This window comes from Ranitomeya variabilis, chromosome 3, assembly GCF_051348905.1.
Source record: "Ranitomeya variabilis isolate aRanVar5 chromosome 3, aRanVar5.hap1, whole genome shotgun sequence".
Taxonomy (NCBI): domain Eukaryota; kingdom Metazoa; phylum Chordata; class Amphibia; order Anura; family Dendrobatidae; genus Ranitomeya; species Ranitomeya variabilis.
This window is the reverse complement of record NC_135234.1, coordinates 397,967,186-397,984,160: the sequence shown is the minus strand read 5'-3', so window position 1 is coordinate 397,984,160 and position 16,975 is coordinate 397,967,186. Positions and strand designations below refer to the sequence as shown.

At 42.6% G+C, this 16,975-nt stretch overlaps 1 protein-coding gene across 1 annotated transcript in view; it reads left to right on the top strand.

Annotated features, from left to right (window-relative positions):
• The window catches only part of FUCA1 (alpha-L-fucosidase 1), a 32,448-nt gene extending 15,701 nt beyond the window's left edge, over positions 1-16,747 (top strand). The window contains exons 5-8 of the mRNA XM_077296142.1: positions 8,842-9,042; positions 12,063-12,253; positions 12,352-12,451; positions 15,514-16,747. Coding sequence (XP_077152257.1) covers positions 8,842-9,042; positions 12,063-12,253; positions 12,352-12,451; positions 15,514-15,654 — 633 coding nt within the window. The 3' untranslated portion in view covers positions 15,655-16,747. The remainder of the gene's footprint in view (positions 1-8,841; positions 9,043-12,062; positions 12,254-12,351; positions 12,452-15,513) is intronic.
• Positions 16,748-16,975: the final 228 nt, after the last annotated feature.

Below are 16,975 nucleotides of genomic sequence, written 5' to 3'. Positions count from 1 at the left end.
GGAAACCAGTCACCAAAATTTTCATCCTGGTGCACTTCTAATGTACCAGATCCGTTCCACCCTAATATTTTGCAAATATTGGATTTCTTACAGAAAGGATTAGTTATGCCTCAAGCCTAGTACCTTGAAGGATCATGTCTCGGCTCTGAGCTCTGTATTCGATCAGGACCTAGTCAACCATAATTGGATTAAAAGGTTCATGGTGTCAGTGTCAGACTGCGTCCCAGGATTCAAACAGTTATCCCCTCCTGGGATCTAAATTTAGTCCTCAAAGGCCTTAAGGCCCCGTCTCACATAGCGATTTACCAACGATCACGACCAGCGATATGACCTGGCCGTGATCGTTGGTAAGTCGCTGTGTGGTCGCTGGGGAGCTGTCACACGGACCGCTCTCTCCAGCGATCAACGATCAGGGGAACGACTTCGGCATCGTTGAAACTGTCTTCAACGATGCCGAAGTCCCCCTGCAGCACCCGGTAACCAGGGTAAACATCGGGTTACTAAGCGCAGGGCCGCGCTTAGTAACCCGATGTTTACCCTGGTTACCAAAAAAAACAAACAGTACATACTCGCCTTTCGGTGTCCAGGTCCCTTGCCGTCTGCTTCCTGCTCTCTGACTGAGCCGCCGTACTGTGAGAGCAGAGCGCAGCGGTGACGTCACTGCTGTGCTCTCACTTCTCACTGTACGGCCGGGAGTCAGTGAGAGCAGGAAGCAGACGGCAAGGGACCTGACGGACATCAGAAGGCGAGTATGTACTGTTTGTTTTTTTTTTACATTTACGCTGGTAACCAGGGTAAACATCGGGTTACTAAGCGCGGCCCTGCGCTTAGTAACCCGATGTTTACCCTGGTTACCAGTGAAGACATCGCTGGATCGGTGTCACACACACCGATTCAGCGATGTCAGCGGGGCCTCAACGACCAAAAAAAGGTCCAGGCCATTCCGACACGACCAGCGATCTCGCAGCAGGGGCCTGATCGCTGGTACGTGTCACACATAGCGAGATCGCTATGGAGGTCGCTGTTGCGTCACAAAACTAGTGACTCAGCAGCGATCTCGCTAGCGATCTCGCTATGTGAGACGGGGGCATTACACAACCTCCATTTGAACCTCTAGCCTCCTATACCCCTCGGCTTCTTTCGTTCAAAGCAGCCTTCCTAGTCGCTATAACTACGGCAAGACGAATAGGGGAATTACAGGCATTGTCTATAAAAGAACCTTACTTAATAATCAGAGATGATTGTATAGTTGTTCATCTTGATCCGTCTTTTCTGCCCAATGTGGTGTCCGATTTCCACCATTCACATGACATCGTCCTCCCCTCCTTTTGCCAGAATCCAACAAATGCAAAGGAGGAGGAATTCCATACTCTTGACATTCGACGTACGATTTTGCACTAGTTATAGCAAACCAAATTATGGAGTGGTTACCAGAATTTATTTGTTCGTCCATCGGGTCAAAATAAAGGAAAGAAGGTGGCGCGGAGAATACCATTGCAAATTGGATCAAGAGGGCCATATCTGAAGCATATCCAGCCCAGAATGACACCCCCCTCCGGGGTCAGGGCTCATTTTACAAGGTCTACCTCAGCCTCCAGGGCTGAAAGAGCAGGTGCATTTGCCGAGCAGATTTGCAGTGCCGCTACATTGTCTTCACTTCATACTTTTACCAGACACTATAGATTGGACTGTCCAATGGGGATTTAACCTTCGGCCGGAAAGTTCTTCAGGCCGTTAAGCGCCCCCCCCCCCCAGTGGAGACCTGGTTGGTATTCCTGTTATGCTGTCGTGGAAGGTGACTAGAGAAAATAGAATTAGTCTTACCGGTAATTCGGTTTCTAGGAACCTTCCACGACAGCATTATTTCCCTCCCTATGTTCCTTGGATAATTCCTGGGAATCAAACCGGTATCCGGTGTTAGTTGCAAGTCACTGGCGATTAGGAGGTGGGAGGGGCTTTTAACCTATTTTTGATTCCTGTCCCCCATTAGGGTATGGAGACAACCTCTTTTGCTGTCATGTAAGGTTTTTGGAAACCAAATTACTGGTAAGACTAATACTATTTTTACATGCTACTGACTCACAAAAAAGTGCATAAAAATGATCAAAAAGTCATTAAAAAAAAAAAAATAGAAATGAAAACGCCAAACCGTCCTACAAAAAACAAGCCCTAATATGGCTCATTCAGGACAAATAATGAAAAATTTCAGCTCTCAGAAACTTGCAATGCAAAAACAAATTCATTTTTGAAAAATATTGTTTAGTCTGTAAAAAGGACAAATATTGGAAAACAATATAAATCTGATATTACTGTAATCGTACTGACCCAATAAACAAATCGGTCGTCTCACTTTTACCGCAGTGAACTGCGCAAAAAAATTAAATAAAAACAATAACTGAATTGCTGCTGGGTTGTGTTCATTTTATGTCTGAAAAATCTGAATAAAATGCGATTTTTATTATGTCCCCCAAAATGGTACCAAAAAAATTCTGCAACTCGTCTCGCAAAACATAAGCCCTCCTACAGCTCTGCTTGCCAAAAAATAAAAGTTACATCTCTTAGAATGACAAAAAATCCACTTTTTATAAAAAAAAAAACAAAACCATTTTTACTGTGTGATAGCAGCAGGACTAAAAAAAATGAAAAAGAAAAGAAGAAAACCTATATAAATCTGGTATGGCTGTACTCGCACCGACCCGAAGAATATATCAGTTATGCCACACTGTGAACTGTGCAAAAATAAAAATAAGAACTATTCTTGTACTGCTGTGTCTATTTGTTTTTTCTACCTCCCAAAAATCGGAGTAAGGCTTGGCTCACATTTAAGTTGCACTCTCTGCTGAGCATTTACATCTAGGTGTACTTGTTACTTCCCCCAAACCGCGATGCCGACAAAACCCTGGACGGAACCACTCGCTTATGAGGCAGATGGAGTCATTTTGAACTGGCCTGTGTTCCAGCGGTGTCCCATCATTTCAGGTGTCTTTTTAGAGCACAGATTTTTCACGCCTAAAAAGATGAATACCACAGGACCAGACTCCAAATTGAGTACGAAGGGTCTCTATCTGCCTCATTATGGTGGATGGTTCTGTTCGGGGTTTCATCTGAATCGAATTTTTTGTGAGATTTACAAGGAAACCCCCGAGGTAAGTGCTCAGCGTTGAACACAAAAATATGATCCCAGCTTTATTCTGAAAGCGATTGAAAAATATAATGTACCAATAAAACTTTAATTTATCCTGCATAACACCAGCCCCCACTCAGGTCCGTCATTTTGTCACTGGATCTATAGGGGTTCCACGTTACTGCTAGAACAAAGACTCTGGAAAAGCGACATTTTTCCCACACCCCCAAAAATAAAATACTGTGAATTTTGCACTCCCAAATGCCACCCCCTCCTTCTAAGCCTCTCTATGCCTAAACCACAGTAAGCGGCTGCATGTTTTGCATTATTGCAATGGCGAGAAGGTACTTAATTTATGGGTGCGTATCGCCAGAAGCACAAGCTGGACACAGTGTATTGGGGGAGTGCTACAATATTCTGGCACCTTAGGGGCTACGCAAATGACGCCCACAAACAATTCTAGCAAAATCTGGTCTCTAAAAAGCCAAATGGTGCTCCTTCCTTCTAAGCCATAACGTTTGCGAAGTTCTTCTCCAGGTGGTGTGCTCTCCCGGAACACAGTGGGTGAGATACGATGATATATTCCAAAACCAAGTTTCCACTTTTATGAGACTTCTTCGGGTATATATAATAGCACACCACCTGGAGAAGAACTACACATGCGGCTTCCTATTGAAACACACAGTGGAATTATATTCAAGTTTATAAAGACATCAAAAAAGGGGAGTGCAAAATAGCACTTGTTTAACATGCATTCGAATCTAGCTGCTGCACTTAGAATCTGCACTCTACCCTCTTTCCATTTTTTTTTTTTTTTTTTTACTGCTGGGCCCTAACGTGTCTCCTAAGGCCTCTTTCACACGTCAGTGTCTCCGGTACGTGTAGTGACAGTTTTCTCACGTACCGGAGACACTGACACACGTAGACCCATTTAAATGAATGGGTCTATGCACATGTGCGTGTTTTCACACGGACCGTATGTCCGTGCTGAAAACACGTCGACATGTCCGTTTTCTACCGGCAGCACGGACCACAATACGGACAGCACACGTGCACACGGAGAACAGTGTGCACTCTCCTCCGTGTGCACGTACCGCCCGCAGGAGAGACAGCGCTACAGTAAGCGCTGTCCCCCCGCTGTGGTGCTGAAGGCGGCATTCATCTCTTCTCCCCCGCTGGAGAGAAGAGATGAAAGATCATTTTTTTTTTGTGAATAAAGTTTTCATGTGCCCCCCGCCTCCCCCCCCAGTGCGCCGCCTGGTCCCTTGCCGCAGAAATACTCACCCGGCTCCCGCGATGTCTCCTCTGTCCTCTCCGCGCTGGCAGCTTCTCCTGTGTGAGCGGTCACGTGGGACCGCTCATTACAGTCAGGGAATATTCACTGACTGTAATGAGCGCTCCCACGTGACCGCTCACACAGGAGAAGCTGCCGGCGCTGAGAGGACAGAGGAGACATCGCAGGAGCTGGCCGGGTGAGTATTTCTGCGGCAAGGGGGCAGGCGGCGCACTGAGGGGGGGGGACGGGGACGCGGACGCACATGCAAACTTTATTTCCCCCCCCCCCCCCCCAAAAAAAAAAAGATCTTTCATCTCTTCTCTCCAACGAACGCTGGGGGAGAAGAGATGAATTCTGCCTTCAGCACCACATGCGGGGGGGACAGCGCTTAGTGTAGCGCTGTCTCTCCTGCACGGTCCGTGTGGTCCTCAGGCGGCACACGGATGCCGCACGTATGTGCCACTTGAGCACACGGACATACGGACACGGATATCTCCGGTACCGTTTTTTTCCGGTACCGGAAATATCAGGACGTGTGAAAGAGCCCTAACAGTAATTTCTGACAACATATGGGGCAGAACCGCGTTCAGGAGAAATTGCGCAATAAACTGTGGGGTTCAGTTTCACCTACTAACTCTTGTGTACTGGACAAATTTGTACGAAACAAAAATTACATTTTTACCACTAAAATGTCATATTTTCACATCTCAATGTCATAAAATTCTGTGAGGCACCTGTAGGTTCAAAATACTCACTACACCCGTAGATGACTTCCTTGAGGGATCTAGTTTCCAAAATGGGGTCACTTGTAGGTTTCTGCTTTTTTCACATGTCAGGGGCTCTTCAAATGCGAGATGGCATTCACAATCTATCCCGGGCAAATGGCATACTCTCCCACCTCTCATGTGCCCAAGCAGAAGGTTTTGACAACATATGGGGTATAGTCACGCTCGGGACAAATTGCACAGCCAATTATGGGTCCTTTTTCTCCTATTATCCATTATGAAAATTACAAATTTGGGGCTAAAACAACATTTTTGTGGAAAAAAAAAAAAAAAAAGTTTAATATGACTATCTAATATCAAATTCTGTTTAGTACCTGTGGGCTCAAAATTCTCACTATATCCCAGGATAAAATCCTTGAGGGCTGTAGTCTCCAAAATGGAGTGACTTGTGGGGGGCTTTCATTGTTTAAGGACATCAGGGACTCTCCGAACGCAACATGACGCCCACAGACAATCCTTTCCAAGCCCTGCCGTGCACACAAACAGTAGTTTTTCCCCCACATATGGGGTATCGGCATACTCGAGAGAAATTGCACAACAAATTTTGGGGTCCATTTTCTCCTGTAATTTTCACAAGGGTAACAAATTTGGAGCTAAAGTAAAACTTTTGTGAAAAAAGTTAAATGTTCATTTTTTTTTTTTCCTTCCAGATTGCTTAGTTCCTGTGATGCACAGTAAGGTTTTATAAACGTCTTGAATGTAATTTTGAGCACCTTGAAGGGTGCAGTTTTTAGAATGCTGTAAGTGTTGGGTATTTCCTGCTATGTAGACCCCTCAGAGTCTCTTCAAATGTGTTGTGGTCCCTAAAAAAGAAATGAAAAAAAGTTTTGTAAATTTTGTAGAAAAAATTATAATTGATGATCAACTTTTAACCCTTCTAATTTCCTAACGAAAAAAAAAATTTCCAACCTTGAGCTGATATAAGGTCGAAATGTGTAAAATGTAATCTATTAACTATTTTGTGTGACATGACTGATTTAAGGGCACAAAAATTAAGTTTGAAAATTGCTAAATTTTCTAAATTTTTACCAATTTTGTTTTTTTCATACATAAACACAAGTCATATTGAATAAATTTTACCACGAACATGATGTGCAATATGTGACTAAAAAAACATCTCAGAATCAGTGGGAGCCGTTGAAGCGTTCCATAGCTATTACCATATGTAAAATTATTCTGGTCAGAATTTTAAAATTTCGCCTGGTCATTAAGGTCAAAATTGGCTCAGTCACTAAGGGGGTTAAGGTGCCATCTCTGCATAGCTAATTGACTTAGTTGTAATAACAATGGGCACATGCTTAAAGGGAACCTGTCACCCCCAAAATCGAAGATTAGCTAAGCCCACCGTCATCAGGGGCTTATCTACAGCATTCTGGAATGCTGTAGATAAGCCCCCGATGTATCCTGAATGATGAGAAAAAGAGGTTAGATTATGCTCACCCAGGGGGCGGTCCGGTCTGGTCCGGGGCCTCCCATCTTCATAGGATGACGTCCTCTTGTCTTCTAGCCGCGGCTCCGGCGCAGGCGTGCGTTGTCTGCCCTGTTGAGGGCAGAGCAAAATACTGCAGTGCGCAGGCGCCGGGAAAGGTTAGAGAGGCCCAGCATCTGTGCACTGCAGTACTTTGCTCCTCCCTCAACAGGGCAGACAAAGTACGCCTGCGCCGGAGCTGCAGCGTGAAAACAAGAGGACGTCATCCTATGAAGATGGGAGGCCCTGGACCGCGACGCCCCTCGGATCGGACCGCCCCCCCCCCCCCCCCCCCAGGTGAGTATAATCCAACCTCTTTTTCTCATCATTCAGGTTCCTCCGGGGGCTTATCTACAGCATTCCAGAATGCTGTAGATAAGCCCCTGATGCTGGTGGGCTTAGCTTATCTTCGATTTTGTGGGTGACAGGTTCCCTTTAATACCTAAAGAAAATGATGCCCTGGATGAAAGAGACCACCTATGGAACATAGCAATGGGCAAAAGATAGCAGGTATAATACTTAATTTTAGATGCCGAGATGGAATGAATGCTGTGTCCTCTCCACACCCGACGCACTTTTACCACTGCTTTATCCGGGGGCGTTTCTATATGACATGTATACCATCAAGTCACCAATAGTATGCCGCCATGTCATGCAGTGAATAGCCATGAAGAGAAGGAATATAAACCATCTCACCCGTGATGCATAAGCTGAGTTTCGGGAGCACGGACCCTCTGTGTCCAGGCGTGTAGAATCCAAGAGAAGAAAATGTCCAGCTTCACCGAATCCGTGAAAAAACATTTTCTTTATTCACAAATTTTAAACATGGAGGATACAAACTTCAGCACGAACCATATGAGTAAGAATCTCAACGTGTTTCTGGAGACTAAGCTCCCTTAATCATGACCATGATTCTTACCCATATGGTTCGTGCTGAAGTTTGTATCCTCCATGTTTTAAGTTTGTGAATAAAGAAAACTTTTTTTCATGGATTCGGTGAAGCTGGACATTTTCTTCTCAGTGATTAGCCATACCTTCGTTATCAGTGGCACATAGTGCTCTTGCTCTGTTTCTTGAAGCAAAAGGGACTTCCGGGATAGTACGCGGTGCATGCTGGAACGCATCGCGATCACCTGATTTTGCACTCCTGGAAGTCAGAAGGGATCTGTCTGGCGCACATGCACTCGACTGTAGGTGGCTTCTCTGACCAGACCGGAGAATCCAGGGAAGCAATCAAAGGCTATATAAAAGAGGACAAGGTGCACTACGGTGACAAATAGAGGAGATGGAGACATATAAGAGATATGGGTTTGCAAAACAGACCATCTATCACCTCCCCAAGAGTATCCCATAATAGAATTATTAATAATGTAATAGAATATATAGAATGGGGTGTTATGCCAGAACAAGAAAAGGAGGAAACAGTAAAGAGGTAAAAAAAATAAAAATAAGATAAATACAAGTGCTGAAATATGCAATACATGTCTAAAGTGGGAAAACGCATTTAAAAGGATTGTCCCATCTTCAGCAATGAGAGCAAAAGAAAAGGTGCTTGTTTTCATAAGCATAATCCAATTATGCCCATCAATGAAGATGGGAATAACAATTTTTAAAGGGGTTGTCCACTACTTGGACAACCCCTTCTTGATCTAAAATGTTTGACCCCGATAAAAAAAAAATGCTTATACTCCCCTCCCGTGCCGGCGCCATTCCAGTGGTACCGACACTCGCGTTCCCATTGCTCTCGTGCAGTTGTTGTGACATTTAAGCCCGATGCCCATTCAGCGCAGGCCTCACTGTTCCCTCATTTGGATGAATTGAACATGAAGAGGAAATCAGGGCGGCAGCTGATCTGACTTCCTCTTTTATGTTCAGTTTGTCCCAAGGCAGGGCCAGAGATATTAGTGCTGATTGTCACAACAACTGCACGGTAGCTCCGCGAGAGCGTGTGCCGACACCGCTGGAATGCCGTCTGCATGGAAGGCAAGTATAGGCTTTTTTTTATTTCTCTCCGGACTGAACATTTAGATGAAGAAGAGGTTGTCCTAGTAGTGGCCAACCCCTTTGTTTTGCCTTGTTTGTCTCATAAGCCCCAAATAACATTGCTTGTTTTATAATTTTGTCATCTGTTAGGAGAGATCAGAGCAAATAATTTTTTTTTATACATTTTATTTAAAATTAATTTTAGGACAAGGTTTTGGTCAATGATCGTTGGGGAAGTGACTGTTCTTGTCGTCATGGCGGTTACTATAACTGTGCTGATAAATACACTCCTTCTACGCTACCAGACCATAAGTGGGAGAAATGTACTTCCGTAGATCACAACTCTTGGGGCTACAGACGCAATATGCAATTGAGTCAACTGATGGATGAAGGAAATATAATTTCGGTGAGTAAAACCAAGTGTCTGGGGCACTTCTTACTGATCTTGCACTGTGACTGTGAAGGTGCTCTGTTGATAATTGTGATTAATTGCACAAGGCAGATTTATAAAATGTGATGGAAATGTTTACTTTTCCTTACAGACAAGAGAAGGAGCCGTACCCAGCAGCATATCGGGGATTCGGGAAGGGGGTCGATGGTTCACAACATTAAAGACACATTTTTCTAGATGGCTTGCTTTAGCAAGTTGTGAACAATAGTTACTTTGCTGTTTCTAAAGTCTAAAGCTTTAAATGTGAAAAACCTGCTGGCAGTTTCCCTAGAATTAAAGTACAGCCAGCACCTGTACACTCTTATATGCAGCATTCTAGAATACTGTATACAAGTCCCCAATGCACTCTGCATAACACGAAATAGCTTTTTCTATACTCTTCTACGCCATGGTCCAGTCTGAGTGTTGCTGATTTTGACTTTGAGCCTCCGCTTTTCTTATAAGTGCCGTCCTCCTTCTTGCTTCATGTGGATGATGCGTCCTACCATCATCCACACAGTGTCCCCCATCGTGCTCCATTTTCTCTGCCCTTGGGAAGGAGGACGGCAACGTAAGAAGACAGGAAGTGCCAGAACAAGTTCAGTGACGGCCATCGGACTCTACTGCACCATAAGTGAGTATAGTAAAAGCTATTTTTTTGTGTTGTGCAGAAAGTATTGTGGACTACAATGATGTATAGAAGGGCTTGCAGTTGCTGGCCATACTTTGTGGGAAAAACCTGATGACAGGTTCCCTTTAACTCCATCCTGACGGCCACCATACATTTACGGCCCACCAGGTAATTAGTTTGCCATTACATAAGCCATCTTGGAAGAAGAATAGATACTATTAGCAGTGACTGTCTGCTGTATATTATAGCAGACACCCTGCTGCAATCAGTAGGCCTATACTTCACTTGGTTCCTCCCCTGCCCAGGAGATGTGGTATGATCAGACCATGTCCCTGCACGGACAGACACAGCCGTTACACAGTACACAGCGGGGCACATTTATAAGAATCTCGGCACAGGAATTTTTTTTTTTTTTATATACAATACATGTTTATGTGGGAATATCTATTAATATGTACTGTGTTCATGGGACAACCCCTTGGAAGTCTCTTCAAAACATTTTATAAAAATAAACAACATAAACCCCTACCACTCTGTAAAAGAAAAAAAAAATCCCGCATCTGGAATAGATTTCTTAAAGTGCGCCGCTGCAGTGGAAATAGTCATACACGAAGCGGAAGAAGGTTGTGTAATGCTAACCAGAGAGAGGGCAATAAGACAAATAATACATTTGTAGCAAAGCCACACCACCCCCCTAGAATACAGAAGAAATTTAATAAACCCCTAAAGGGACAGACGACAGTATGCTGCCTTTTAGCTTCCGCCCCTGAGTGGGAGGTCAACATGTACTATCAGCGGACCAGCTATCCCTGTCCATCAGCTACAACAATCCCATTCAGAACCTATCTAACTATCGGAAAGCCATACTGGATGCCTCAATCCATAAAGCACACAGTTTCTAGAATTTTGCAATGGCACCAATTTTGTACACACTCCCTTATCCAGAGTTAATCTCCGGTTATTTATTACTAAATTCTTGTATGGTCGGACCCTTCTCATCTATCCAGTGTTGTGCGAACCGCTTTCTTGGCATAGAAAGCATCCTTGTCACTGCAGTCTCTCACGGTTCTATAATTTCTAAGTCCTCCACATACCCCCAGACTACACTCTAATGGTGTGACGGGAATATTTACAGTACATACATACCAAAACCTCTGTAGGTCAGGACAGGTCCACATCATGTTGCTCAAATTCGCAGAGTGTGACTTTATTCTACTATATAGGAAATACCAAAATCCGTCCATTACACTGTACTATCCAAAAGGTAGTGAAACAGAAATGCACAATTCCAAAACAATCATAAAATTGTATTTTATTAAATTCTTTAAAACACCAAAATAATTGATAAATTACAAGAACACCTTAACAAATAACCTCATATGTGAGGGACACAATGGGCTACAAGCCTCTTTAGACACACTACTAACAAATTATCAAACTTACTGGGAATTGTCTACAAACACTAATATGGGAGACAAAAAAAATGTGACCTGGCAAAAATGGAGTATTTAACAACTAACTAATACCGATGTGCATGACCTGGCAATATCCATAGTTTCTCATGCTAAAGTATCAAAGTGCTCATAATCCTCATATGCCACTACAAAATTAGAACTTTCTAAGTATAGATATGTAGACTAAACAATCCCAATTATACTTACAATGTGTGGGGCTGGTGCCGTGTCCCTCCACCCCAACGCGCGTTTCGTCCACACTTCTTCAGGGGGCGTCTGAAGAAGGGTGGAGGGACACTAATTTTGTGACTAAACTACGTCACTGGTCAAAATTTGTGACACTGTCCTTCTGTCTGTTGTTCACCAATTAAATCCCTATTAGGGTATGTTCCCACGTCCAGCCGTGATCACTTAGGACAAATCCAGCAGCAATCTGTTGGCAAAAAAATGTGTGCAGATACAACTTTGTAGTGTGTTTTTAAATAACTGATCTCTGCTGGATGGATATATATATATATATATATATATATATATATATATATATATATATATATATATATATATATATATATATATATATATATATTTTGTCTTTCATTTGTAACGGATCCCATTTTTGCTTATTGGATCCATTGCTGCAGGATCCGTTCTAACTGATATGGACATGTGAACATAGCCTTTCACAAAGAGTAGGCTAACTTGTGGAATTTGTACCATGGAGTTATCTTAAAAGGGAAAACTCTGGTCCGGTGTTCTGGATTTGTTTTTGTTTGGCATTTTAGTAAATGTGACTCTGAAGTGACATGACTGTAATTGAAATCTGACCCTGTTGTAAAAACTGACATCATTGATTTCTAATATCAGTGCTGGCTTTTTATTTGTCTGCTGTGTTTCTTTTAAATATCCTTCAGGAATTAGTGGAGACTGTGTGCTTTGGAGGAAATTATCTTTTAAATGTGGGACCCAGCAAAGAGGGCTTGATCATGCCAATTTTCCAAGAGAGACTTCGAAATGTTGGGAAATGGCTGAGCATTAATGGAGAGGCAATTTATGCTACTAAACCCTGGAGAGTGCAGAAAGAAAACATTACTTCCAATGTCTGGTAAGTACTGTCATTCTTAAAAGTAGAAGAAGAGGATTGTGCGTGTGTGATTGCAAACGTGACATATATGTAACACTTATTGTTCCTGTTCTTTTCAGGTTCACTGCTAAAGATTCAGTTGTTTATGCCACTTTCTTAAAATGGCCTGAGAGTAATATTCTAAAACTACAGTCTCCTAAATCCACCCCGAGTACTAATGTGAGTATCTTTTAAAAGGAAATTGGAAATATTGATAAAAGCCTATAGCACCAATCTTTCCAACTATTTTGTAGACAAAATCTGAAAGGCATTAGATGTGAGTGTTAATCAGACATAGAGATAAACAGAGGGCCCTATTTCAGTTTAATTTTCCCTTCAGACAGCAGAAAAGCTAGAATCAGCTCTGGCTATTTGTTAACCTTTTCTATTATTATTATTTTTTTGTGTTCAGTATAATTATATACGTTGCTCTGTCTGGCAATAGAGTCCTAACAGACATGTTATACTTTTGAAGTGTTTCTGGCATTAAAAGGGTTGTCCAGTCCAAATTGATGACCCCCCCCCCCCAATGCAAGAAGTGTGCGCTGTGGGGATTCGCCGGTTTCTGAGCCGGTGTGTATAAGTTACCGTTGTAAGGAGCGAGGCTGCGCCCTCTAGTCTGCCACACCCACTGGTCGGATGCGTCACTAGTCGAGGCACGGCCTCGCTCAATAAAAGTGTGTGAAGTGAGGCCGCACCCACTGCCCGGTAGTATGTATAACTCATACATACCCACTGGTGCCGGGTTTGAAACTGTGTAAGTGTGTAATGGAGGGATTCAGAAGTCTTCAGTCACTCTGTGTGACTGCAGATTTATCAATTTGGACCAAAAAAACCCTTTATTATGATGTAAATAGGGCCTAAGGATCGTTTACAAAGATCAACTCACAGCGCTAAAAGATGCCAATCGGTAAACCTTTTACCGATCAGCGGTCATTTAGTAGTCTTTACATATAAAGTAAACGATTTGCACTGAGCGATATGTATTAGATCGCTCAGTGCCCATGGGCTGCCATGCTTCTCAGCGGTGCGAGTTCTGTTTTACACAGTAAGCTGCACAACTGAGAACAATTATTTAAAGAAGCTGTCCACTACTTAGCCAACTTCTTGTCAAACATCACACTTAGCTCCCATAAAATAATAAATCCTATGCTAGTTCCGTTTCCGTGGTGTTGGCTGTTGCTCTCCCCGGGCTCTCTTGCGGTGTTGTGACGCCGGTGCCCAATCAGCGCTGGCATCCCCATGTTTGTATATTGGCCACACATGTATTTATGTACCTGTACATTAGTTTAATACTTAAAGGGAACTTGTCAGCAGGATTGCGCACAGTAACCTACAGACAATGTCAGGTTGGCACCGTTATACTGAATAAAATGATACCTGGGGTGATGAAATCCGTCTTTTGGTTGTTTAATCTTTATTTTCCGGTTTGCGATAATGCTATGCTCTTGCTTCGGGGCGGCCTGTATGTGGGGGGGGGGGGGGTCTTCATGTGGTGCTCTGCTTATGTATTCATGTGTATGGCTTCTGACAGGTCACTGATCCCTCACTGATCTGCCCCCTAGTTAACATAATGAATTATATATAATAATAATGTATTCGGGAAAAAAAAATCACGTTCTTCAGGAAGGCGCCGTTGCTCCAGCATGATCGCATCTATAATGTCTATGTAATTCATTTCTTATCTATAAGTTCTTTAAAAAAAAAACAAAACAGTTTGAAAATGGCTGCTATTGCGCAGGCGTGACCGGCGCCATCTTCAAACTAACTTTTTTTTTTATGAATGGCAATAAAGAAATGCATTACATACACATAGATGCGATCAGCCTGCAGAAGGTTACTTTCCCCCCCCCCCCCAAGATTATATATATATATATATATATATATATATATATATATATATATATATATATATATATATATACACACACACACACACACACACACACACACACACACACACACACACACACACACACACACACACACACACACACACACACACACACACACACACACATATATATACATATATATATATATATATACATATATATAATATTTTATATGATGTGTATATTATTCATTACGCAAAATAGAGGGCAGGTCACTGTGGGATTAGTGACCTGTCAGAGGCCATACTGATGAATACCAAATGAGAGCACCACATGAAGACCCCCACAAGCCCGCCCCAAAGCACAAACATATCTTTAACTCAAAACTGAAAATAGAGATTAAACAACCACAAGACGGATTTCATCAACCAAAGTATCATTTTAATCCGTATCAGGCTGTGTGCCCAAGTTGCGGTTTTTATGCGTTTCCGCCGTGTTTTTTGCCTCAGCGGAAACGCTTAAAAAGTGCTCAAAACCGCATTCCCATGCAATCCTATGGGATTCTGCAGTTGCTGTGCCCATGCTGCGGATTTTCCCGCTGCGGAATCGTGTAGCAGTAAAATCCGCAGCATGTTCATTATTTCTGCGGAATCGCAGCGATTCTACGGCCATAGGATTGCATTGAAACGCTCACTTTATTCATGTGGCTATGCCCACCATGCGTAAAGTGAGCGCTTCATGTGCGGATGGTACCCGGGATCTGGAGGAGAGGAGACTCTCTCCTCCAGGCCCTAGGTACAATATTCTTGTAAAAGAAAAAAAAAAAAAAGTAAAAAATATGGTTATTCTGACTTCCGACGGCCCCCGATCTCCTCAGCGGTGCACGTGGCGGCTTCGTTCCCAGGGATGCATTGCGCGAATCACCTGAGATGACGTGGGGGGTCACGCGACCGTGACGTCTCAAAGGTCCTTCGCCCAAAGCATCCCTGGGAACGGAACGTACCGAGAGCGCCACTGAGGAGATCGGGGGCCATCGGAAGGTGAGAATAACCATTTTTTTAAAAAAATTATTTTTAACAAGTGTGTCCAACCTGTCAATCACTTTTCCAAGCGATGCTTCAAATCGCTTGTAAAGCGCAAGCATTCTGCAAGCTAAAAACGCTTGTGTTTTGCGGGAAAACGCATGCGAATTCCGCATGCGTTTTACATGCGGCAGGGAGTTGCGGAAATGCTGCAGACATTTCCGCAGCATTTCTGCAACATGGACACATAGCCTCATTGCACTAACCTGACACTGTGTGTAGATTTCATGTGCACAATATTTCGGACAAGTTACCTTTCATGTGTGTGGTCCTATTTTTGGGCTTTTTTTAAATGTAATATATTGATAGATTTCTCCGCCTGCAGGTGACAATGTTAGGTCTCACTGGAACATTGCCCTGGAAAAATGATCCAGAACTTGGTCTACTTGTGCAGCTACCAACCATCCCTCCTGGAGTCTTCCCTGTGGAGTACGGTTGGAGTCTGAAACTAGAAGGTGTAAACTAAAGTCGATAAGAAGTTGGAGAAAGGGCCAAGAAAAAAAATCTGTTTTGAAGTTCATTTAATTCATATTAACTTTACAAACACAAATTTGATGAAATCGTCCCGTTGGTGAAGATCTTGCTGGATGTGCTGATCTGAGGATATGTTGAATAGGTCAGGGTTGGCACTTCACACTTCTGTGTTTTCATAATGTTGGTGTCTTCAGATCTAGGGGTTCTCTTTTTTCATCTGTCAGGTGATTAAGTCTAAAATGCTTGAGGGCCATGCCTTCTAAGCAGGATCTGGTTTTTGACTGGAGCCACCGACTGTACGTGTCATATATGCATTCTGCCTTACATAGCTGTTTCATCTGGTTTAGGCTGCCAGAATTTCAGACCAAATGTGAATTGCACTATACAACCAGTTTATATTTTATATCTTTTTTTGCAAATTGCACTTATTTTACACATCTGTTCATATGACAGTGCCTTGTAATGTAACCGTGAGAATGTTGAGCACATTTGGATGACTGTGATTAGGCTGCCCCTTTATAGTTATGAATCGGTAATCCAGCACCTAGCTTTCATACCTGAACACTTTTTTAGTAAGTGTAGTAATTATCTACAATTTTAGTTACGGTGATTGGCTTGTAAACTTTGGAGGCTGTGAGTACTCGCAAGCTGTCGGTTGGAAAATCGGATTAGATCTATTTAGCGGAAAAGAAAACAATTTTTCTGATGCAAACTGGTTTATGTGGATGCAGCCTCGTATGATAGATGGACACACTTTTACCCTTTTTGGACATTAACAGTCGGAAAGAATAAGTGGCAATTGCTTTTCTTTAATTCATTTGAATTGGTTTACAGATTTACTTTTTTGTAATCAAATTCCTAGACCTCTTTTATAATTTGACTTCAATGATGCTTTATTTATTTTCTATTGTAATTAAATGATTTACTCACTTTTGTACTTGATTTTCTTTGCAAATTTGTCACATTGAATGAGTAGTTGGTATTGCCATATTTGTACTGATCCAAAGAATAAAGTTTAATATTTTTCTACATTTTAAACTTTGTGCTATTCGCCGCACTGCGCAAATAAACTGTGGCAGAATTAATGTGGTGTTTTAGTTCTTCCTTTAAAAAAGTTAACAAAAGTTTAAGTAATATGCTCCTCAATGATGCCAATGACAAACGCAACTTGGGACTAGTTTGCTGAAAACAAACAAAAAGAAAGCTATAGATACTTGTATGAAACAATAGAAGACACACAGTTCCATCACAAAGGGCAAAAGTAGATGTGGGGCCAAGCGCTTAAATGGAGTCTGTGGACCCAAATTGATAGT